This window comes from Motacilla alba, chromosome 6 (genome assembly GCF_015832195.1).
Source record: "Motacilla alba alba isolate MOTALB_02 chromosome 6, Motacilla_alba_V1.0_pri, whole genome shotgun sequence".
Lineage (NCBI taxonomy): Eukaryota > Metazoa > Chordata > Aves > Passeriformes > Motacillidae > Motacilla > Motacilla alba.
The window spans coordinates 23740288-23764585 of NC_052021.1; the positions used below are offsets into that span (position 1 = coordinate 23740288).

A 24298-nucleotide genomic window follows, 5' to 3' on the forward strand; every position below is an offset into this window, starting at 1 on the left:
GCTTCCGCCCGGCGCCGCGTGCGCCTCCCGCTGCCGCGCGCGCCCCCGTCCCGACCCGGGAACGATCCCCATCCCGGGAACGATCCCGATCCCCATCCCGGGAACGATCCCGATCCCCATCCCGGGAACGATCCCCATCCCCATCCCGGGAACGATCCCGATCCCGCGCTTCCCCCTGGCAGCGGCCCCGGGCAGGTAAGATGCCAGCCCTGCCCGCTCCAGCGGAGCCGGCCCGGTTGCCGGCCGGGAGGGGTGTGTGTTCCTCAGCGAGCCCCGAGGTGAAGCGTGCCTTGAAGGGTTTTGCTTTTTCATGTGCTTTCCATTGATAGAAGTTTTGTGTGTCTAACAGGTTGCCTAAAGTTTAACATCATAGGGGGTCAGCGCTATTTTTTGTAGAAGTACTGTTGGCTAATAATAAGCAATGGTGTAAGTAATGGTATAAACGCCGTAGGCAATAATAATGTAGTACTAGCAACTACTTTTATTTATTATTATTTATTAGTGGTAGTAACAAGTGAATTGTGGCCTAATAAGGAAGGTGTAGATTATTAATTGAAATAGTAAGGTTTAACACCTATGTTATATACATATACTTATGGCTTAGACAAAGAGGTAGCATGTTATATTAATCATAAGTAATTAATAATTAAGTAGCGTTCAAGAAGTAAAAATGCAGGCCAAGCTTATCTAGTGTTTTGCTCACAGCTTTCTTCTTCATGACTGAAGCTGGTAAATTCAGCCACTGAATATAATAAAGACTAGTTTAGGCAACATATGGTTAAAGCAGTTTTATGAATATATATGTGATGTGTCTAAATGCCTTAAAAATTAATACTGCAATACTTCAGTGGAGCTGTGCAGTAGTGAAAAGTGTTACGGATGTGCATATTTAGATAGACTATTGCAACACTTCATTGTAGTCAAGTGTTAAACAAATCCATTTGGATGTAGGTTTCTGTTTTGTCACTGACTAGCTAGAGCAGCCATCCAAAGTCTTTCTTATTGAGGGCAGTTCACTCATGTCACCTCAGTATTTGTGAGGAGCATGCACAAAAACTGTATGTTTCATTTCTGCTTTGTCATTTATCCCAGAGCAGTGCAATCATGGCATCCATGGAGGAAAACTTTCCTCGAGGGGGCATCCAGAAGAAACCTGCAGAGGGGAAAACACCCAAGCCAAAGTCAGAACGGGACAATTTGTTTGATGTATGTTGTTTGCATGTTCTTGGTTAACTTCTCAGAGCTCTTCCACTGTCAGAATTTGACTGCAGCCCTCTGTACCTGTTACTTCTACAGTAAACTACAGAAGGGACTCCCAGAAATAGATGTCTGCTGACATCCACCATCCTCATGATCTCTGAAAGCTCCCTGATAGCTATTACATCTTGAATATGATGACTGAGAAAGTTCACTCAGAATTATTGATCAGGCTGTAGCTTTTAAACTTTCCACAAGCATCTTATCCCAAGGTTCTGCATGGTGAACCTGGTGTTGCTGGATACAGGCTAAGTTGGTCTTTCTCTTAGTAGAATGTGGTGCAGATCTCTTGCACCACTCTTTTCTGTTCCCACGATTCAGCTTTATAAATGGTCAGCCTCAGCCCAAAGGAGATACTTTGGGAGACTTGCGTGTAGACAGACAGCAGTTAGCAAGATGGTTCTCTTTTTTTGTCCAAATCAGTATTTTATTCATGGCAGCAGAGTTCTGCCATAGTGCGAAGTTTGTTTCTTTTTCCACTTTCATTTTTAACTTTCTGTGCTTGTAATCTGCTTTAGGTTCAACATGAAGAAAAATCCCAGAAAAGAAAAAGGAGCCAGAAGGATCAAGAAAAGCAGAAAAAGTTCAAGGCAGACAAAACTGTTACAGCTGCTGTTAAAGACAATGTTATGAATATTGGACCACTCACAATTGAGGTTGGTGCATAAATGTTTGATTTTGTGTGCCTCTCTTTTGTGGGCTACATAAAAATGACATGTTTTTCCTCCCTAAACCTGCCAAATACATCTGTGATCCAGTACAAAACTTACCTGCTTATCGCCCTGTTATCACGGCCTTGCCAAGTTATCCCCCGTATGCCGTTTTTCCTGCTCTCCCAGGCGCTCAGTGAGGGGATGCTGCTCCTAGGCTGTATAAAAGAGGTCAGTGACTACGAGCTCGCCATCAGTTTGCCCAACGGCCTCTCAGGATTTGTGCCGGTCACGCAGATCAGCGATGCCTACAGCAACCTGCTGACCAAGCAGGTGGCCCAAGGAGAAGTCCTGGAGGTGAGACCTGGGGCTGGGGCTGTGATTTGTGCTTGGAGCTAGAGAGTGTTGATAGTACCTCAGAACCAACCCTGAGGTATTGCTTAGGAGCCTGACATTGACTAACCTTGGTTTGGAACTGGATTTTCCAAGTAAACTTTGCAATTTCCTGGTAACAGCTGGCTGCTAGAAAAAAGGAAAATGAAATAATCAGTTACCCTGCCTCTCTGGTGTCCGCAGTGCCTAAGTTTCCCCGAGGTGTTGTGGAATGCGGGATTAGCGCTGCCCCTTTGCTGGTGGTGTTTTTCACTGCTGAAGGGGCAGGCTAGGTTAGGGTCACTGTTGGCTCTGTAGATGTTTCCTCAGCTGCAGTCTCCTGACTCCAGCCCACACAGTTTTTAAGCAAAACCTTGCTGACATGACATAGTGTCATCACTGCTTCTCTATTGAGATCCTGGTCTTTGTGGCATTTCCTACCTGTTCCTGAAGCGTTGTCAGAGAAACAGGACTTTCTTATGGGATTTTATTTTCAAAATCTGCTTCAATAACAAATGCTTGCCTTATGTTATTTAACATTGTAAAAAATTGTGTGTTTCTCTGTTGATCATGTTGCTGGGCAGGAGTTGAATTCGCTCCCAGACCTGTTTTCTCCAGGGACACTGGTCAGGTGCATCGTGACCAGCATTGAGAAAAGTGACGATGGACGTCGCAGTGTCAAGTTGTCAATTGACCCCAAAAAGGTCAACAAGGGCCTGAACTCTATAGCACTAGCAGCAGGCATGGTAAGTTTTCTGGGTCTGTCACATCCTCTCTGGGCTTTTGCATTTTAGTTTGTCCTTACATGGGATCAGAGCAGAACGTGGAGTTGCTCCCACCGTGGAAGTGACCTGTGAGGAGAGGGTGGCTTTAGTTCTTGTCTCCAGGTTGTCATTCATGAAATTAATTCACTTTATTCTGTTTCAATATGGTCAAGTTATTTAATGATTTCTTTCTGAGTAGGTTTCTTTGTTAATTTTTACAGAGAGTGGTATATAAAATAGCTTGCAGAGGTGCTTGGTTGTTTCTCTTTTGTGTTGTCAGCTGTATGATTGTACGCACCTGCTATTTTTGAGCATCACAATTATTTTCCTACTAGTTTGTGAGCTCCTTATGTGTATAGCTAGATAAAGGTAAAGTCCTCACTGCTAGGTGAGCTGTATAATAAAAAAGAATGTAGTGTTCTTGCTACTGCTCTGAAAAACTCAGTTCTCTGTCCATACAAGGGAGTTACTTGGGTGGTGAATCTCTTACCATATGTTCATTCTGTGAAGACCCAGCTGTTTCATTACATTGCTGAGCTGCGGTGCTTTCCTCCCAACAGCTGCTCTCTGGCTCTGTGTTGAGTGTGGAAGACCATGGCTACCTCATAGATATTGGTGTCACTGGAACTCATGCTTTCCTGCCTCATCAGAAAGCCAAAAGTTACATCAAAGCAGTCAAGAAAGGTAAGAAGTAGTGCAGGAGGATCTGATGGGTTAAAATGGTGGAGAGTGACAGGGATTAGAGTTTATTATATCTGTGGTGTTAGTGCACCTTGGTGGGGTTGGGTCAAGGTGGAGTCTTTGCAGGTTGCTGCAAACAGCAGTTTTGTGGCTGGTCTGCAAGGAGCCTTTGTGTTTCAGCCCGTGATCTGACAGACTGTGTTCCAAGCCCTGCTGGCAGTAAACTTCACGTAGATTGAGAGGGAACTCTGTAAAAGCTTTGGAAAGAGTGGGAGGAAATACTGAGTGTTCCTGCTAGAGGTTTTATGGTGTGACTTATCTTTGTAGGGCCTGACTTGAAAATAGGCCAGAACCTGAACTGCCTGGTTGTGGAAGTGAAGAACGAGGGCAGGGTGGTCTGTTTGTCCATTGATCGGTCGGAGGTGGCTGCATCCATTGCCACAGAGCGACAGAACTGGGCGCTCTCTAATTTATTGCCAGGGCTGGTGGTCAAAGCTCGAGTGCAGAAGGTAAGCTCTGGTTTGGGTTTCTTTTGTTGGGTTGGTCTTTTGAGCGTTGTTGAAGGCAGGAGACAGATGAAGCAGAGATGAGAGTTTACGCCCTGGAAAATTTCTGGTTGGTCTCAATTACTTAGCAGTAACAAGCATAATCTGCTAGACACTTCCCTCCACCACATTCAACAGAGGTCTGATCTCAGTTCTGGTTGTGATGCCCCGAGTAAAAAGGCTTCACACTGAAGCTGCTGATGAAGTTTGAAGCAGAACAGGATTAATTTTATGCTTTCTGACCTTTACTGCTAAAGTATTCAAAAGAATAGCAGTAGTCTTCAGAGTACACACAGCATTATCAAAAAACGGAAGGATTGTTTTTTCAACAGAGTGTGCAAAGCAGAATTGTTAGCAGTTTTTCTGTCTCTTGTGATATGCTTGATTAATACTGATAGTGCCATTTTTTGGAAATGTGTGAATTGCTCTCTGTGCTGCATGAAAACTGAGTGTGGAAATTTTTTTGGCATCTTTTTGTTCCCCTTCCTAGGTGGCCCCACTTGGGATGAAACTGACATTTCTGTCTTACTTCACTGGCATTGTGGATTTCATGCACATGGACCCAGAGAAATCCATGACCTATTCTCCAGATCAAGTGGTAAGGAAGGTGGAGGATTTCTGGAGTTGTTATGTTGCTTACAACATCTCTTACCTTCTCCAACATTTCTGTGGAATTATCTCTGAAATCTTAAGGCTGATAGCTTCTTTCATGTCTTTTACTTGAATGACTATTGTGGCTGCTTTAAAGCTGTAAAGAACAAAGCCATTCCTGGAAGACTTATTTGGGAAACCTGGATATTTGCAAGGGATAGAGACATGACTTGTGTGGTCATGTTCCCCTCCCTGCATTGATACCAGCCTAGTCCATAAACAGACAAAAGCAAAAATCCCTCCTTGGTGAAGCTGTTAGAAGCGAGTGATGTCTTAGTAGCAATACTGGAAAATGCTTGCATGTGGACAGAGAGTTCAGGTACCAAGCAGAATGTCCATGAGCATGAGTGAGGTGCCTTTGTCCTCTTTTGTTCACTGAGCATGCTGTGTTCCAGGTGAAGGCCTGTGTGCTGTCTGTACACCCCACGTCGAGGGCGGTGCGGCTCACGCTGCGCCCGCCCTTCCTGCACGCCGGGGGAGCCCCACGCCAGCTCCCCGGGCAGCGCATGGGGGCCGTGCTGGAGGAGGCCACGGTGAAAGCCTTCTACAAGCAGTTTGGGGCCATCTTTGAGCTTGATGATGGCACTCTTGCATTTGCACGGGTAAGTGCCAGGCTGGCGAGGCAAGTCCTCCATATCTAAACATGCTGGGAAAGGGGGCTAGGAGAGGGTTTTGTTTTTTGCCTTTATCCTCTTTGTGAGGCAATACAATAAAATGAAGATAGTACGCGAGGTGTTTGTCAAATGATACATCCCCTTGTTTGAATTTAAATGTAGGAGGGTGGTTGTGGAAAAGCTGGTGAAACCTGCACAAAGAGAATGTTAAAGGAACAGATCTGTCAGATGCTACCACTTCAACCTAAGGCCCATATCAGTGCTTCCACTTTCCAAACACTCACTTGTAATTCCTTTTTTTTCTAGTTAAAGCATCTTTCAAAAACCAGAAAATCCTTTAAACCTGGGGCATTTAAGGAAGGTAGCAAACATAAATGTCGGATCATTGACTACAGCCTGATGGATGAGATGTGTATTGTATCTCTGAAGAAGTGAGTATGACAGACTCTTTCTGAAAACTGGTTGAAGAATTAGAAAGGTGTTTGAGAGTGGAAAATTACGCTGCTTTGCTGGACTGGAACTTGCCATTTGGGGTTTTTGACTTGTATCTATGTTGTGGCACATCAGCTTCTCTGGTCATCCTGCACATATTCCCCATACTCTGTGGGACTGGGACACCATCAGTATTGTTGGTGAGCTGAGGCAGAACACCATGGCTCAGCAGGAAATTGAGCCTTGATTTTGCAGCTCATTTGTATTATAAAGTCCTTCTTAGTACTTCCAACTTAGTGGCTTTAAGCAAAGCAGATAATGGGTTCTCCTTTCATGAGGCCATAACTGTGTGACTGTCACCTGGAATGGAGCCCAGTTAACCTCCCTGAACTTTATGTCCTAAGAGCTGTTTTGGGAGATTGGTCAGTTGGAGTAAAACACAGCTCTGGAGTTGTAGAACACTGGGGAATGTGTGGAATAGTGGATATTTGGGACAAGTCAGAGATGGGACTGTCTTGTCTTATCCTGGGTTTTCTTCAAGATGACTGACTGGTCTCTTTGTGTCTCTTCTGTAGCCAGATTATTGAAGCACGGTTTCTGCAGTATCAGGATATCCAGACAGGTGATGTGGTGCAGGTGAGCTTCTGAAGGACCTGAGCATGTTATCCTTAAAACAGTGATCTTGCTAATGTTCACTCTTTCTGCCTAATATGTGTGTCCAACTTCTGATCCAGACTAGTGAGATGAAAATGAGAAAAACCTTCTTCTCTTGCAGGACTTGATTAATGGAATGCAATACTCATCCCATTTTGTTAATGTTTTTATTCATGATGTGGCAAAGGCAATCAGATTTTATGTATGATCAGTCATTTATTTGTTGCCATAAGTACATTTTTAGAAAGACTTGAGCGAAAGAAATGAAAACTTGCCTTGCAGTCATGCAGTCAAAGTTCATGGTTGAACAGTCACAATGGGCTGATGGGCAGAAAGTTACTCGTTAATGATTTTTATGTCTGAGTCATGGCTGTATTGGATATGTCTCTGGAAACAATTCTAGTTTGCAGACATCAGTAGGGATTTTGCAGAAGTAGCCTATGCTTAAAGAAAAGAGGCTCTACAACAACCTTATGAAGTATATAAATGTTAACAGGTCACATTAGTTGGGTGGAATGTAGTTTGCTCTAAGATTACTTTTTTTTTTGAATGTGATTAGATTTGGTGATTGTAGGTATTGTAGTGTCTTGGCTATTTCCTACCTGACCACAGTCTGCTTTTCATGCTGAATTTACCAATTCTTCCCCTATTTTGGGTTCTAGGGCAAAGTGCTCTCTCTAAAACCCATTGGGATGCAGGTGAAAGTGGCTGATGGGATTAGAGGACTTGTGCCATCCCTCCATCTCTCTGATGTGATCCTGAAGCAGCCTGAGAAGAAGTTCAGCATAGGAGATGAAGTCAAGTGTCGGGTGAGAGCTGCCAGACAGGGTCTTCAGCTGCTTTGCACTCTTTTGAGTATTTAGCAGCTGACTTGATCAGGTAGGGTCAGACATGCTTTTTGAACCTCTGTACTCCATTCTTGTAGGTGCTAGAGTGCAATCCTGGAGGAAAGAAGCTGATCCTTACTCTAAAGAAAAGTCTCGTCCAGTCAAAGCTTCCAGTCCTCTCAAATTATGAAGATGCAAAGCCAGGCCTGATCACACATGGCTTTGTAGTATGTGCAAGGGAGTTTGGCTGCATTGTGAAGTTCTACAACGATGTCAAAGGTCTGGTACCCAAGAATGAGCTGGGCTCAGAACCCATATCTTGTCCAGATAAAGTCTTCTATGAAGGCCAGGTAATTAAATGTACCTCTGCTGTGCCATGTGTTTTAATGTGAAAGAGAAACGTGCAGTTGGCTTCAATGTGGATTTTCCTGAGAAACGAGCTACACCAGGAGATGTTTATGTCCTTTCACTTTATTACTTAGTTGTGTTCTGTTAAACAGGGTAGGCTGTTAAAAGGTCAGCTCTTCTTTGGGTATGTCTGACTTGCCTTTGTTTCTAGGTTCTCTCTGTTCTGCAGGAGAACACGGTCATGTGACTTGATTCTCAGTAGAAGTGTGGAGTTCAAGGCTGCTGTTTCTCCTGAAAGAGAGAAACTTCTGTAGGTAAAACTCTTACCTACAGAATCAAAAGGATGATGTTTTCTGCCTCAGTGTTACTCTGGTTAGCCTGTTAGTTTCACATTACAGGCACTTTAGGAACTGTTATTCACAGTTCTGGTTTTTGCTGTGGGCAAAGTTACAGAGATCTCTGCCCTCTTCATTATTTTTTCTGGTGCTTTTCTTTGTCTTTAATCCTGTTATTTTTTGGTTGGCTTAGGAGAAAGGTAATTTTCTAGTCAGAATTTCTGACTGCAGATCTGGAGATCTGGATTTTATTCTCAACTCTGCTACAGACCTGGTACATACTTTCACAAGCTCATTTAATGATTATGTACTTCAATTTTCCCTCTGTGTGATCCAAAGGACATTTGTCTGTGGTTGAACCTGTTAAGCTCTAGCCACTGGCCTGCTATCCTCAGGTGTGAGAGGAAAGTGTACTGTGTATGTATGTCCCTGTCTTTTGTAGGTAGTAGCAAACTGAGGAGGGTCAGCTGAACTTAACTTGTGTTTTATTTTATTTTTTTTTCTGCAGGTTCTTAAAGTAATGGTCCTAAAATGTGAGCCTCAGCAGGAAAGACTCTTGTTGTCCTTCAGATTATCAAGCAAGCCTGGCCCTGAGGACAAATGGAAATGTACTTCAAAGGAGAAACAGGAAATGAAATACCAAATAGGAGAGGTATTGAATTCAGTGGCTGATTCCTTTTAAGCCTTTTCCTACTCATTTTCCATATGATTTGGTATCACTTTGAATAACTTTGCTTCAGGAAAGCTTACAGTGATCAGGAACTAGCATTAAATGTGCATTTCTTACTGTGTGGTTGACCTCCTAGATCAAAAATGGTATCAGTTTTCAGAGGTCAGGATAAAGGAGTCTCAGGAGAGTCCCTCTGAAGGTACCAATTAGTGCTCCTACTCCTAAGGTGGAATCCTCTTTTTTTATTTTCTGGATGCTGCTGATTTTCTTGCTCCAAAAACAGCTGCTTTTGCTCCCTGGAAAAGAAAAGCTTTAGAGAAATGTTTTGAAATGTTTCTCTGTTTTTGCAATAAACAGTTTCCAGCTCCCTGCAGGAATTGCTAATGCAGGAGCAGGATAGTTCTAGTCTTGATGAAATTACTCCCTTTGCCCTTGAATGAAAAGTCACAACCAAGAGAATGTTTCCAGCTCTATATTTGTCTGGGAGCTGAGAATTAGTTTTTATTTTGCCTGCAGTGTTGGCATGCTTCTTAGCTCAGCCCTGTTGATGTGAGAGCTTTTCCTCTGTAGCTGGGAGGCAACTTCAGATCCCATCCCATCCCATCCCATCCCCTGTGCATCAAAAGAGATTACTTCAAAAAAACTTGGAATTTTATATCACTGTACTTGTTTTCTTTTCAGATTGTTGATGTGAAAATCTTGAAGAAGAAAGATAATGGGTTAGAAGTTTCCATCTTAGAAGATGAAGACAATGTGGCAGCCTGGATCCCCATGCTGCACCTCTCTGACTTTGTTGCTACCTCCAAGCTCCTGTGGCACTGTCTCCAAGAGGGAGATGTCCTGCCCGGAGTTATGTATCTAAGTGACAAGGGAGAGCACATTGTATCCTTTGCCACCTCAACCAGGCACACAAAGTGTGGAGAAGGAGGTATCTCTCAGGATTCCAGAGTATCTGCAACAGACATAAGATTACTGTAGTTAGTGTGGAGTGGAAGTGCCTGTCATGCTAATGATACTTTAAAGAGGCATTATAACTTGTTCCAGAAGTGAGGTTCACCTGGGGCTAGAATCTCTTCACAACTAGGTTGTGAGCTGACTTGTTTTCCCAACCAGCTTCTGGGCTGTTAAACGTATTACAACCTTAGGAAAAAAATTGCTGGTTTTGTGTCAAAAATCTGAACTGAATTGCTAGTAAGTCGATGTTTCTGCTGCTGTGAAGCATGTATCTTTAATGTTGAACAGTTTAAGAGGTGTGAATTGCTACATTTTTGCGTAGGGAGACCAAGACGGAAATTGGAAATACAGCATTTAGCACTCCTGTATTTTAACTTGCAGCAAGTGCTTTAGCCCAATGGTTAGCAGCACTGAGAGATTTGCTTGGCATCGTGCTACTTACATTCATCTTTTCCCATTTTTCTTAACTGGTTGTTCAGATCTTGAGTAGAAAGTCTGCAGTGATTTTGGCTGTACAGGAGGAGCAAGTTGTAAGAAGCTTCTCTGAAATCCAGCCTGGGATGCTGTTGACTGGTTATGTGAGGAATGTGATGCCTTTTGGAGTGTTTGTGGAGTTCCCTTTTGGTGTGACAGGACTGGCACCTAAAGTGGTAAGCAATGCCTCCACTTCAGCAGGCAGCATGTGTGTGATCAGGCTGCTTGAGACATAGTTTTAGCAAAGGTACAATAACAAGGAAGGAGCAACTGGGCTGCAGGCCCTGCATTTGCACAGCTTCCTGCCTCAGAGTAAAAGGGTTTTGGTTTGCCTTTTAAATCACTTCCAAAATTAAATGAAGCACTTCATTCAAGTGAGCTTAAGCTTCAACAAGGATTTCATGTGACCTCAGTAATTAACTTTAATTGATGGGTTTTTCTTAGTCTTCATTAATTTCTCTTATGCATTTACATGAAGTCATAACTCAAACCCTTCTGAACAGCTCTGTGGGTGGTTGATCAGCACCAGCTCAGTAACCTTGCCCTCTGTTTCCTTTGCACAGAGCATGAGTGACAAGTTTGTGACAGACACCAAGGACCACTTTGTGGTGGGACAGACTGTGATTGCAAAGGTGATGAGCATTGATGAGGAGAAGCAGCGTGTGCTCCTCAATCTGAAGGTGTCTGAGTGCAGCTCCGGAGATTCTGCTGCAGAGAGCTTTGGCCTCCTGAATCAATATTTCAAGGAGCTGAAAGAAATCAGGGGCTTGTTGAGAAGAGGTAAAGATGGTAGATGTTCTGCTAAAGGGTATCAGGTCAAAAAAAAAGGTGCTTTAGAGGAAAAAGAAAAACATTTAAGTGAAAGAAAGTTCAGTTTAAGAAAGACTTCACTTTCAGAAGTAGCTTATTAGAAAAAGGATGTGTGTGCAGTGTCTGCCATTGACAAGAGGCTTTTTGTAAGTACAGCTGGAACAAGCCAGAGAAATTTCTCTTTTCATTGAAGTCTCCTAAGCCTCTTGCATTGATTTTGAGTCAGACTGGACTCTGATTGAGTCCAGTCCTTGTGGTAACCCAAACACAGTACTCACATGAGGTTGAGTTTGTTCAAATAGATTTACCTACATGCATTATAGGTCCTCCAGCAGGGGTTTCCTCACGTGCTGTTTTTCTAGTGCTTTTATCAAATTCTGACTTTCTCTTTTGAGATTCTTCCTATATCTGGTACTTTTTTTATGTTTGTTTTCTGTAATTGTGAAGTGACAGGTCTGTTTTGTACTTGTAGTGTTAATCTGTTTTGCTTTCACATTTTTCCAAATGCAATGCTGGGTGCTAGTATTTGTATATAAGATGGGAAAATATTCTCTCTAAAATTGTTAGGTCCTAAATGTCACAAAAGGGTTTCTGCTTTGATAAACTCTTAGAATTTACTTTGTATTTCTACAGATTCATGAGCCTAGGCTTTGTTTTCCCTTATGAAGATAGATTAATGCTTCCTGTACCGCTGAGTAAATGCAAAGCTTTGTCTTTGTTTTGAGAAGAAACAACAGAAACTGATTTCCCACTTTTTCTTCCCTTTATTTAGGAGAGCCCAGCATTTGTGAGTTGGTGCCTGGGAAGAGGGTGCATCTGGTTGTGCAGGATGTGAGGGAGGATGGCTCAGCACTGTTCAGTGGCAACTCTGTCACAGGCTTGACTGTAACTGCCACCCGCTACCATTTGGGAGGTGAGGGTCTCTCCTTTGCTTGTGTTAGTTTTCACTCTTGTACTTTGATACCTCTCCCAAAATGGAGTCTGCTGATGAGGAACTAATAGGGAGAAGTCTGATTGGAGTAGGGATGGACTTGAAGAGTAGTTAAGTTTCCCAATGTCTTGCTGGCCCATTTGTGTGATTCAGAAAATATGGTATAAACTGCCCTGTGCCTCTGTTAATCTTGTCTCATATTTTGGGCATCTAGTTTGTGCTCAGAGATCCTTAGTTGAACCATTCTGTATGTAGACAAGTATGAATACAAGTTCCAGCTTTCTTGGTTTTTTTGTTCTTTCTTTAGAAAGAGCATTCTGCAAGGAATTCATATCTGAAATTGCTGTCAATTTTTCTTGAAAAATCAATGACTTTAGAACAGGACCATAATTTTCCAATTAAAAAACTAAAGAAAAATGTCTTATTGTGCAAAACCAAACATGTATTTGCTGAAGTAATGAATAAACCAGTGAAAGTAAGATAAACCTCTAACTTCAGCAGTAATAATTACTTCAGAAGTAATAACCCCAGAAATTCTGTGTCAGAAAAGCTTCTTTTTTTTTTCCTTAGCAACAGATAGACTGATGATAGTTTTGTGCAAATGGTGGGAAAATCTTTTTATATTATCTTGACCTTGTTTTTAGTCAGCCTTGTCTTCATTATTTAAGAGTTGTGTCTTCATATAATCAATTTAGCTTTTCCAAGAAAGATCAGACTTTTTCCAAATACAAAGCTCTCTTTTTTTTTTCCTCATTGCCAGTAACATTGGGAGAATATGTTCTTAAATAGACTTAATATATGTTTGGTACTAATTTGGTTTAGATACAATGATAAGCAGTCTTTGGTCTTCAGGAATTAAACCTTTCATGTTTCTCATGTACCACTATGACAGTTGCTCAGAATTCTTCATTGTCATCAGGATATAATCTCCTTATTCTCATTTGTAGATAAAAATATTGCTCCTGGTGAGAAAAGGAAGGCATTGGTTCTTCATGTGGATGCCCTCACATCTAAGGTGTATGTTTCTCTTCGGGAAGATCTGTTAAAGCAAAGGCCCAAGCGAGTGAGTATGTGTTCCATTTTTGGGTTTGTGTGTTTCTGCTTGTCTGGCAAACTGCAGCTGATTAATAAATTTCAAGGGGGGCCGTTTCCTCTTTTAGAGCTGTGGGAGGTAGAGTGGAGGGAATCCAAATCTCAGCAGGGAAGTCACTCTATCTGTCCATTTCTGTCTAGCGGCTCCGAGAGAACTCGCAGCACTCTGTGGTGGTGCAGCACATCACAGAGCACTTTGCCATCGTGTCTCTGCCGGAAACAGGCCAGCTGGCAGCTGTCCCCATCGCCTGCCACTTCAACGACACCTTCCGCTTCGACTCGGAAAAACTGAGGGTGGGACAGACAATCTCTGCCACCTTAAAAACAGTGAAGGAGAACAACCACGGAGTCTTGTTAGCAGTACAGGGCCCAGCCAAGAAGAATGTTTTTGTGAGGGTGCGGAATGAGTCAGAGACAGCATTGGAGGAGATGCTTCCTGCTGTGAAACACTCGCTGGCCCCGGGGGATGTTGTTACCGGTACCGTCAAATCCGTCAAACCCACCCACGTCACTGTCGCTATTGATGACAAGCTGACAGGTTCGATCCATGCATCCCGGATCCTGGATGAAGTGCCCATAGGCTCTTTTCCAACTTCTACTCTGAAAGCCGGACAGAAAGTGACTGCTCGAGTCATTGGAGGCAGAGATGTGAATACTCACAGGTGGGAAGACATGTATAGGGTTTTGCTTCTGGAGGAATGCAAAGGATGAAACAGTTTGTGTTTCAATTCAGGTCATGTAGGACCTCTGTCAGCAGATGCTGTTACAGCTGCCTTTGCTGGAGTAGTTGAGGCCTGAGGAAATCTGCTATTATATTCTATCCCAGATCCAGCTTTCAGTAAATTAGCCTTCTACCTATGTCGCCGTATTTATCTTGAGTATAGATTGCAAGGAAAAAAGGTGTCTAAACTCTTAAGATCCAGTTGAAGCCTTAAATACAGGCCCCAGGGACTAAATTTACTGGGGTATTTTGGTTACCTAAATTGCTATTGCAGTAATGATAGGAAGAACTAGAACTGGAAGGCTCTTATAGTTTTAGGGGGCTTGCACCTGGGTTTTTTTTTTGCCAGTGCAGAGGCTTTAAATGTGGGTGACTGGGGCCTGGGGAGATCAGGAGAAACTTTGATCTTTTTCCTCTTCTTTAGGTGCCTGCCAATCACCCATCCACACTTCACACAATCCATTCCAGAGCTCAGCATTCGACCAAGGTAAGTGTTGGCCTCTGTGCTGTCTGCACATATATTACACATCTTGTGTCCTTAGACGTCCCATCCCTTGTAGCTCTCATTCATGAAGGAGCTGGCCATGAACAAGGACCTCCACATGTAGTGCAGTGAGGCAAGGCCTCTTACTCTCTCTTTCACATTAATTGGGTCCTATAGCTGTGTTAAATATCACAGTGCTCTCCTAGCACATGATTTCCTTTGAATGTCCTTTTGGCTTCAGGTTCTGCCAATCTGGACTCTGTTGTGTCTATTCCTGTCAGAAAGATTTCCTCTTATGATCAGGGAAGAATTAATTCCTGGCAGAAAAAATGCAGCTGGGGAGGGGTGAAAGACATTGTCACAGTAGTACTAGCTCACCACATTCCCCATGGTTTCTAACTTCCATCTGCATCTTTAGGACCAAAGCTGTTTTACTGATGTCCTCTTTCTTCTTTTGCAAACAGTGAAAGAGAAGGGGAATTCACAGCACTGCTGAACCTTAAAGAAGAAAGTTCCCTCAAGCAACTTGGACTCTACAATGTTGGACAGACAGTCACCTGTTTTGTAAAGAAGGTGTGGTCAGAGTTTTCTTAGGAAGTGTGCTGGGGGAGGCAGCAAGTGGGCATGACCTCAGCGGGCCTTAGCTCAGATCTAAATATTGAAGACTACGGTCCTCATTAACTGTGAGAGTGGCCTGTGCCAAACTGCAGTGTCTTACAGGGAAGGCAGAGGAAGAAAACAAAAATTTCGGAGTGGAGTCAGGCTGACTTGTTTCTCTTTGACATGCCTGTTTGTTGCCAGCAGGCTCTAGTAAAATGGCCTTGGAGTATGCCACCAGCACAAAGCACACTCACTGCTGATCCCCTCTGTGCACTTGCATGTGAACCACAGCAGTGTTGTGCTTGTAAGAACAGAATCCAAACCACCATTTTTGCTTAGTGCCTAAGCCAAGGCTGGACTAGTTCTTTTTAGCCTTAAAAATTAGTGAAAAATTTCTGCCAGGGAAGGTTTTTCTTTCCCCCAAGGTCTCATGCTGTCTTCTCTGGTTATTTGGTGTCTTTTTAGTATAACATGCTCAAAAACTGGCTGGAGGTAGAAGTTGCCCCCAACATTCGAGGAAGAGTTCCTCACCTGCTGCTGTCTCTGAACACCAAGGTAAGAGGCTGTTATTAGTGAGCTACACAGACTTTTTTTTCCCCATATGCTTGGCCACAAGTAATGGCTGCAGACACTTCTGACGTCCATGTGAACTCATAACCCAGTGCTCTGCCCTTTAGGCATTGCTGCCCCTTGCTGACAAGCAAGTACAGTGCCTGTAGCTAGTTCAGCTCAGGATGGCAGAGCCATTGAAGCAGTGCTGAGCTATCAGCGCATCAAAGATGTTTATAGAAAGTGTAAAGGTTCATAGGGGAAACACCATCAGAGTTGTGCAAAACTTCCTTTCTGGAAAAAGTGTAAACGTGTCTTTTATTTCAGGTCCTAAAACATCCAGAAAAGAGCTTTAAAAATGGCCAGGCAATATCAGCTACAGTGACCGGAACAGATGCCACTGAAACAAGCCTCTGCTTGTCACTCACAGGTATTGTGGAGCCTTAACAGCAGGACCCCACCACATGTGATGCTTTACTCAGAGATGGGCCTGCATTGACCCCTCAGGTGAAGATGTTACACTCCAGAGCCAAGCTGTGCCTCTCTGTAGAACAGAACTAACCCCTGGGACCCTGACCTAGATGTAGCAGCATCTAAAACAAGCCAAGTCAGACCTCTAGAATAAAGAATCACTTTCTTAGTGTCTCAGACTGAAACCCTTCTCTAAGCGCTTCTGAACATATTTCCTTCTAATCTCAGGCGTGACGTGGTACATTTATCAGCATTTGTCAGCTACTCTGGATATTGGAATTGTGCAACTAAGGGTTGCTCTTGTCTGGGCTAGCAAGGCAAACATGGCTGTGATCAGAGATTGCATAGACTGCACCTCACCAAAAGTTTGTGGGTTTGATATGTGATTAGGCAACCAAAATTAGCTACACTAACTTACTACCTCTTGCTTCATATTTTGAAGTATTATGAAACTCTTTCCCTCCACCTTTTCCAGGAATTCAGTCACTGGAGCAGGATACCATCTCTGTAGGCATGGTAACAAAGGTGACTCCACATGTTGGCTTGACTATTGCGTTGCCAGGTGGGAAGGCTGGCAAGGTCAGCCTCTTTCACCTGAATGATACTTACACCGAGGATCCTCTGGGGAATTTCAAAGTTGGCAAGATTGTCAGGTCAGTAATTGTCTTCTTTGTTTCTTCAAGCTGCAAGGCTTAGAAATATCCTCCTTTGGTGACAGGCTTTTCACTGCCTTGAGGTAGTGCCCGACTGTAAGGTCAGTCTGGGGCTAAGAAGTGATGCTGACTTCCCTTATAAATATTAGGGTGAAAGTCTTGTATTTTTCATTTATGAAGAAGCCCCTTTTCAGCTGCCTTCATGGACTGTCTTTTTGAGAGTAACTACTCTGTTAGCTAAGGTGCTGATGGGGCTAAGGGTAGCCAGGTATCCCAGCTTTGCAGTGGTTCTGTGGGCTGTTTGGCAATTGAGTTATTTTTACATTTGCACAAGCAATTGCATTTCCCTGCTTCACATACTTTTTGGGAATGTTGGAGAGTGCAACAGGCCAAGTGATTTCAGGTGTAACAATCTTTAACTCTTTTGTACTGGCAGTAGAGACTGAGTAAATCAAGTAGACATGTTTCAAAAGTCCTTTATCTAGTTTTATGAACCATTGTGTCATGCTGGTTTGTATTAGACAGAAAGTGCTCGAAGGAACAGAGTATTTCTTTTTCTGCTACTGCAAATATTTATTTTCCACCGGTGGCTTATTTTAGCATGTAAAAAAGCTTTTTGTTTTCTCCCCCTCTTCTGCCATGCAGGTGTTACATCCTCTCCAATGAGAATGGGAAAATCCAGTTATCTCTCCGGCAGTCCCGGTATGTGTCATCCCTCTAGTCTGTTGATCTCCTACTAGTGAAAAAAATGATCATGAAATACACTTGTTATTTGTTTGGGAAGATCAGTGAGAAGTGTTAAAAGAACAAGGAATGAATTTTTGTAAGGGATGATACTTGTTCCTACTTCAGAAAGATTTTTTTCCTATGAATCAGCAAACACTGAAGGGTCTGAAACTTAACGTAAAGCTGCTGAAGTGGGTTCAGATTTGATTTCTGTTTGTCACAGTTTCTAGGCCTGTCTTATCTTTTTGTTTGCTTATTTAGGAAGAAAGTTCTGCCACTGAATTTGCAATACAAACATGATATGTTTCAATGTTCAGCTGCATTTTAACAGTTTTGATTAAATAATAGACTTAGACCGAAATGTCTCTTAAAAGTGAGCCTCTTACTTTGTCTTCCTTATGGAACAAAAGTGTGGAATTTAGTGTCTTAGAGGGGAAAACACCAAGCAAATGCTGTGCAAAATTTCAGACAGCATTTTGCTCTCCTCATTTTCTTAGTGTCAGAGAAAGCCAGGCTGATGTGTTTGGCTCTGTTTGCAGCAGCATGTGTATTCCCTAATGCTAGGCAGAGCTTGGCAGAGATGCAGGTTGCCCATTAGTACATTTCAATAAACTGAAGGGTGTCTGTGATCCAGTATGGTTTCCAGAGAGTACTAGCTGTTGTTAATACTGATGTATTTTCTGCTATCCAGAGCAGAATGTGAATTATTCAGATGAGTGCTTTAACTTCGAACCTCTCTTTTCTTTTAGGCTAAATCCAAAGATAAACAGCAAAGTGGAGGATATTGAAATAACAAGTATTAAGGATGTTAAAAAAGGCCAGCTACTGAGAGGCTATGTCAAATCAATCACTCCATCAGGTGTATTCTTTGGGTGAGTATCCTGAGAAAATTATTCTGGCAAGTGATGTGTCTTGGAGAACTTATTTTGAGTGTACATTTGGGGAATCTTGTTTGGGGATGGTCTCTGGCATAATATGAGGTTGCAAAATGAATTTACTTGTGGAATCAAGATGTCATGGATACTGTGTTGAGCCTGTGAAATTAAAGTAGAGAAAGTTAGTAAGACACTTCATAGAATGATGGTGCCACAAATGCCCTTTATGTTTCTTTCCTCCTCCTGTAGAATACTTATTTTTGGTTTTCTTCTTCTTCTCAGATTGTCCAGTTCTCTCCTGGGCCGAATCCTGTTCCAGAATGTTTCCCCATACTTTGTACAGAAACATTCCTTATATGAAAAGTACCTGCCTGAAGGAAAACTGCTCACTGCCAAAGTACTTCGGTAGGTCCAACGTTCTTTAAAAGGAACTGTGGAAGAAGAGAGGAGAGGATGGAAAGAGGGAGGATAAAAGACGGGAAGATTTGAAAGAAGTTCAGATCCTTGCAGTCATTGTAAATGCTCTGATTTTTTTCTTATTCTTTTGTCCTGCTACTCCTGGTGATGCACCACAGGGTAAATAGAAAAGAAAAGCATATTGAGCTCTCTCTCCTGCCTGAGGACACTGGGATGCCAAGTGTCTTGCCTGAATCCCTAGGCCTACCACAATATGGAGCAGAGGAAGAGAAAAGAGAGGCAGGTGATGAGGATAAAAGAGAAGAGCCTAAGCTGAAGACAAAAAAGAGAAGAGGAAACTTTGAAAGTGGTCAGGTATGGCTGTATTTGCACAGGATATGCTAAAGGACTTTGTTGGTTCAAATACTGAAGTGACTGGGAAGGTCCCAGTCTCATCCCAGAAGGATGAGGCTGAAAAATTATACAGACTAGGAAAAAAAAAAGATTAAGTTGCATTGGAGAGTACAGAGATCAAAAACTATTCCTTTTGGGTGGGAGCTAACTGAGATAACAGCCCAGTTGTGTTTTCTGTCCCTTTGGTCTTTGCACCCCGTGTAGGTCAGTGTGGGTTTATTCTCCACTCTCTGTTAGCTGAGAGAGTAGTGGGGGATGCTGTGCCAGGGTAGTGCCCTCTCTCTGCTGCCAGGCTCTTTACTTTGTGATCAGAATTGCCTTTAAGATCATTACAGTTGTTGCCCTCCACTGTCCACTCATTTCCACTTGTTGCAGGAGGCAAAGCCAAAGAAGAGGAAGATCTGCCCAGCAGATGAAAATGACAGTGGAATTGAGGTGTATTACCGTGAGGAGGAAGAGGATGACCAGGAGGAAGAGGCAGCTAAAAAGAAATCTACGGTGAGAAGTTTGGAGGAGAACCTGAGCCTGAAATGGCCTTCTAGCCCTATTGATATGTGTCAGTTTGACTTTAAGATAAGAAGTATTACTGCTGCAGATAGGAGTGACACAGGCTGCTGTTTGTGTCATCTGAAAATGGTTTGAGGTGGATGGAATTTAAATTACAGCAAAGCTGGTCACAGAGTTAATGTTTTTGCTGATAGGCTGTTTGCAAGTACAAGAAGTCAGTAGTACTGAATGGAGAGATGCCACAAGCAAAGAGCAGTTGTCTGATCCCAGTTTAGAAACTTTAAATTAAAACCCAGGGCATTTTCTGTCTTCCTCTGAACAGGTAAAGAAGCCTGGTGAAGCTCCCAGGCTGCAAGTTTCCATGGGCTTCACCTGGGATGAAGACAATGCAATGGATATACCTGTGCTGGATCAGAAGGAAGAGAGCTCGGAGAGTGAGGAGGAGGAGGATGTGCAGTCCAAGGTACTGTGTAATTGCATTATCTGCACAGGAGCCACCACACAGTGGCTGTAATGGGATGCTTTGGTATTTGCATGTCTGTCTGCCCTGTAACAAAGCCTTTTAACCCAAGGGAACATCTTTGTCACCTGACACAGAACTTGTTCAGCTATTTTGAACACTGACTTTAGTAGCTGGTACCTCTGAAGTAGAGGAGAAAAGGCCCTATTTTAGCATGGCTGCATGAAAAACAGGTTTTCCCATGTTGGCATGTTAAAAAAATAAGTATTTAGAGTCAAACAAATGTTTTCATGAACACAAAACTTTTTTTATTAAATGTCAGCTCTGTTTCTTATTTTCCTGAGTGTCATAAATTTACAGAAAAACCTGGAGATGAAAAACCTTTCAAGTTATAGTCCTCTTATTTAGCAAAATACCACAAAGCACCAAAAATGAATCTTCTTTTATGCTATAACCTTTAGAAGGGTTTTCCAGTGAGAGCAGTTCAGCAAAATCAGAAACAAACTCATGAACTCCTTTCATGTTTGCTCTTCAGGATTTCCCCTGTCTCTCAAAACCCACCTCTGTAAAGGCAATGCATGGCTGATGCTTTATTGCCCGAGGTAACAAGGCAGAGAACTATGGCACTGTGAGTTCCAAATTTAGACCTGAGTCACCCTAATGATCCAGCAACACACCCCAGTTGTACATGGGGAGAAATTGTGTCAGATTTTTACAGAGTGCAGGAGGGTGGTAGTGAGTACTGGCCTGGAGGGTAAAGATGGAAGAATGAGAGGGAAGGGCAAAGTGTGGATTCTGCTGCTGGGGTGCCAGACTAGCAAACTATTTGGTCCCTCAATGAATTTCATTTTTAAAAAAGGAATTTCATATACTGCTGCTCTTCTTTGAGGTGTGAGCTGTGTAAGAAGGGGTGGGGGGTGTGTGTATAATTTTTATCCTCTTTTATTGGCCTCATCTCTTCCTGTGGAAACTGCTTAGCCTTGGACATACTGAGGTCTGGCTGTGCTTTAGCTGGACCTGCCCATTCCACTGTGAAGTGCCTGCCCTTCCTCAGTCCTCCTGTTTTGCTCTTTCAGCTAAAGAAGCGAACAAAGAAGGAGAAGGAGCTGGAGAAGCAGAAGAAGGAGAAGGAGCTTTGCAAAGTAGAGGCGGCTCTAATGGACCCGAGCCGGCCGCCCCAGTCAGCGGATGACTTCGACCGCCTGGTGCTGGGCAGTCCCAACAGCTCCATCCTCTGGCTGCAGTACATGGCTTTCCACCTCCAGGCTACAGAGATTGAGAAGGCCAGAGCTGTGGCAGAGAGAGCTCTTAAAACAATCAGTTTCAGGTAATAATGGAGCTCTGCTTCTCTATGCCCCAAAGAATAAATTATGATGGGGTAGTTGTGGTGGAAGAACACCGGTAGTATCAGTGTGAGTCTGTGTGTGTGGAGTGACAGAGTCTGTTTCAGTGAGCTCAGAAGGATTAAATGGTAGCAACTGTCAGCTGGCCCTTTGAAAGTCTGGCCTGAGTCAGCCCTGCTGACCTGCTGCAGGTCATGAGCTCAGGAGCTCCTGAAGGTGTCACTGAGTGCACAGACATTCTTCTGGGCAGTCAGAAGCTTTTGGAAGAGCATAATACTGTCAGTGATGTTCTTGAATCAAAACATGAAAAAAATGGTGAAACTCCTGTTGTTTTTGCCATAGGGCTGTACTTTAAATCATCTCTACTGCATGGTTAAGTATATTGTGCTTTCTTGACTCAACCTTCTGGTTTTTAATTACTAACGACAATGATAAAGACTGTAGTGTAAATCAACTGCTGTGCTCTATTTTGAAAATGGTGTTTCAAGGAGCAGTATGTCCTGTTTGTTGTCCTGGAGGCCTGCTACAAGTCAGTGAGTCTTTGTAGGTTAGTTTGCAAAAACCTGGTGAAGACTGGCAAAAAACTGAATATTCTTGTTGACATCTGTTTTAAGGGAAGAACAGGAGAAGCTGAACGTCTGGGTAGCTCTGCTGAACTTGGAGAACATGTATGGTACTGAGGAGACATTGATGAAGGTCTTTGAGAGAGCAGTTCAATACAATGAACCTCTGAAAGTCTTCCAGCATCTGTGTGACATCTATGCCAGTTCTGAGAAGTACAAGGTAAGACAGTGCAAGCAGATCCCTGGTGTGTATCCCATTCAGGCATGCCAGTAAGCTGCAAATGCTGGCTGTGTAAGCTTCCAGCTGTCAAATGTTGGGCCTGTCCTGTTCTTAATTGGAATTAATGGTTGTGTTTGACAGTGGGCAAGAATGTATTGATGCTTGCTTTTATGTCATAAGTGTTCAGAGACACCCAGCCTAAGAATAAGAGTCCTAAACCTACAAGGCTTTGTTATCAATGTGTGATCTAACCCAGCTCTGTCCTTCCAGCAAGCAGAAGAATTGTACCACACAATGCTGAAGCGCTTTCGTCAGGAGAAATCCGTGTGGCTGAAATACGCCTCTTTCCTCCTGAAGCAAGGCCAGACTGAGGCTACACACAGGCTTCTTGAGCGTGCTCTCAAGGCTCTGCCCACCAAAGAACGTAAGCTCTCTCTGCCCCAGCCTTATTGTGGACCTTAATGTAGACAAGGGATGGGCTGCTCTCTCATATCTCTGCCTGTGACAGCATTTGTAGTCAATGAAAAGTGCAGCCAGCTGATTCTCAGAGAGGGGAACTTTCGGGCTGAATGTCACTGCTAAATGCACCTCTGCTAAAGGCACCAAATAGAATTTGCTGTGATGCACAAAAGCAAAGCACCCAAATCAAAGGCAGCTTTTAGTTTTACAGCCCTCTAGAAAAGTTCACTTGGTCTAAGCTAAGGTTTCTAGGGCTGCCCATGGGTGCTGCATGATACATTATGAATATAAAAATAAACCTCTCTCTCCCACAGAGAGCTGAAATGGGAAGTGAACTGTGCCTTCTGTCTCCCACTTTGATCCCACCTTAGTCCAGAACCTCTTTGCAACAGAGCCTTTTGTCTCTGGGTAGAGATGGTGCTGTCTCTGTGCCTGCCTCTGTTCTGTGTTAATTCTTACTCCTGTTTGATCACATGGAAGAGAGTTGCTGTGATACCCTAAGGTGTCATTACTTTTTCCAGATGTGGATGTCATTTCAAGGTTTGCACAGCTGGAGTTCCATTCTGGGGACACAGAACATGCCAAGGCCCTTTTTGAGAGCACCCTCAGCAGCTATCCCAAGCGGACGGACGTTTGGTCCATCTACATGGACATCATGATCAAGCATGGCAGCCAGAAGGAAGTGCGGTGAGTTTTGGTCAGCAGGCTGGGAAGGAGCCTGAAAAGAGCAGAGGTACCCTGCAGTGTGAGGTTCTACAGGGCTTCCCACAGCACAGCGAAAGGGATTTTTAATTTTTTTTTATTTAAAATTTTTTTTTCACAAAACCGGGGGTTGTGGAAGTGCTTATCATTGCTGGGACTGAGGAGACTCCAAAAAGTTCCATAGGGCAGAGGGGAACTGTTTTGTAAGTTGTGGCCTGCATGACAGAAACTAGAGGCCTTGCACTGAGGTTCACCTGTCCCTCTGCAGGGATTGCCTTGTATCTGAAGGGTGAGATCAATCTTGAATAATCAATCTTTTTATCTTGTGACATAAAAATGGAAAAACATATTTTTTCCATTTCTTTTCCTGAGAGGTGACAAAAGGAAGTAATTTTCCACATCCACGAAATGAATCCATGGTCCAGTGCAGTGTCTGGATCTTTGTTTAAGTTGACCAGCAGCCTTAGTGTTCTGCAAACAAGTAGAAGGCTTCTACTTAGAGATTTAGGCCAATTGTCAGGAATCTCTTTCTTCCAGCACCAGCACTTTGCAGCAATTTCCCCATAATGTTTCCCTGGACTTTCTGCTCTTTGTTAAAAGACGTGGTAGAGGACTTGTATTGAGTGCTGTCACAAACAGTGATTTAATCACTTCGGTTTCTTGCAGAGACATCTTTGAGAGGGTCATACACCTGAGCTTGGCACCAAAGAAGATGAAATTCTTCTTCAAACGCTACCTGGACTATGAGAATAAATTTGGTACAGCAGAAAGTGTCCTGGCTGTTAAAAGAGCAGCACTTGAGTATGTGGAGACCAAGAGTTCCCTTGCTGACACCTAAGGGTGGTGCAAGTGAAAGCAGAGAGACTTGGCCTTCCATGCAGTGTAGGAGCTGAGAAGTGTGGAGTTCTGCCGTGACTGTCCGTGGACAGTGAGTTTCTGGAGAGTATTGGTCTGTGACCAAACTAGCTTGCAAAGAGCAAACAGTCAAATGAAAAGATTTGATAAATGTTTGCAGCTTTGTCCAGAAGTTACAAATAATCCTGCTCTGTTGATGACATGTTTTTAAATATAGACTGTTTTATAATCAAAAGAAA

The 24298-nt window shown here is 43.2% G+C and overlaps 1 protein-coding gene across 4 annotated transcripts; it reads left to right on the plus strand.

Annotated features, from left to right (window-relative positions):
- Window positions 1-12: 12 nt before the first annotated feature.
- On the plus strand, window positions 13-24298 carry PDCD11 (programmed cell death 11). Of its 4 annotated transcripts, none has more exons than XM_038141669.1 (37): window positions 13-88; window positions 137-195; window positions 1093-1206; window positions 1776-1913; window positions 2097-2264; window positions 2864-3025; window positions 3604-3727; window positions 4052-4233; window positions 4760-4867; window positions 5316-5522; window positions 5841-5965; window positions 6542-6602; window positions 7283-7429; window positions 7546-7797; window positions 8639-8782; window positions 9482-9682; window positions 10234-10404; window positions 10792-11008; window positions 11811-11951; window positions 12917-13032; window positions 13203-13723; window positions 14207-14269; window positions 14731-14839; window positions 15332-15421; window positions 15743-15845; window positions 16362-16539; window positions 17185-17241; window positions 18015-18137; window positions 18423-18545; window positions 18716-18911; window positions 19326-19448; window positions 19780-19920; window positions 20994-21244; window positions 21875-22043; window positions 22314-22467; window positions 23024-23189; window positions 23871-24042. In XM_038141669.1, the coding sequence occupies exons 3-37, from the start codon at window positions 1105-1107 to the stop codon at window positions 24040-24042; spliced, it is 5505 nt and encodes a 1834-aa protein (XP_037997597.1). In that variant the 5' UTR covers window positions 13-88; window positions 137-195; window positions 1093-1104. The 4 variants fall into 4 exon arrangements, with proteins under 4 accessions (XP_037997597.1, XP_037997598.1, XP_037997596.1 ...); XM_038141670.1 differs by having other exon boundaries at window positions 1098-1206; XM_038141668.1 differs by lacking the exons at window positions 13-88; window positions 137-195 and adding an exon at window positions 221-426.

Coding starts and splice junctions, on each gene's coding strand:
- PDCD11 (XM_038141669.1), top strand. CDS start 1,105: ATGGCATCCATGGAGGAAAACTTTCCTCGAGGGGGCATCCAGAAGAAA. Junction 3,026..3,603: donor TAGCACTAGCAGCAGGCATG/GTAAGTTTTCTG, acceptor TCCTCCCAACAG/CTGCTCTCTGGCTCTGTGTT. Junction 3,728..4,051: donor CATCAAAGCAGTCAAGAAAG/GTAAGAAGTAGT, acceptor TTATCTTTGTAG/GGCCTGACTTGAAAATAGGC.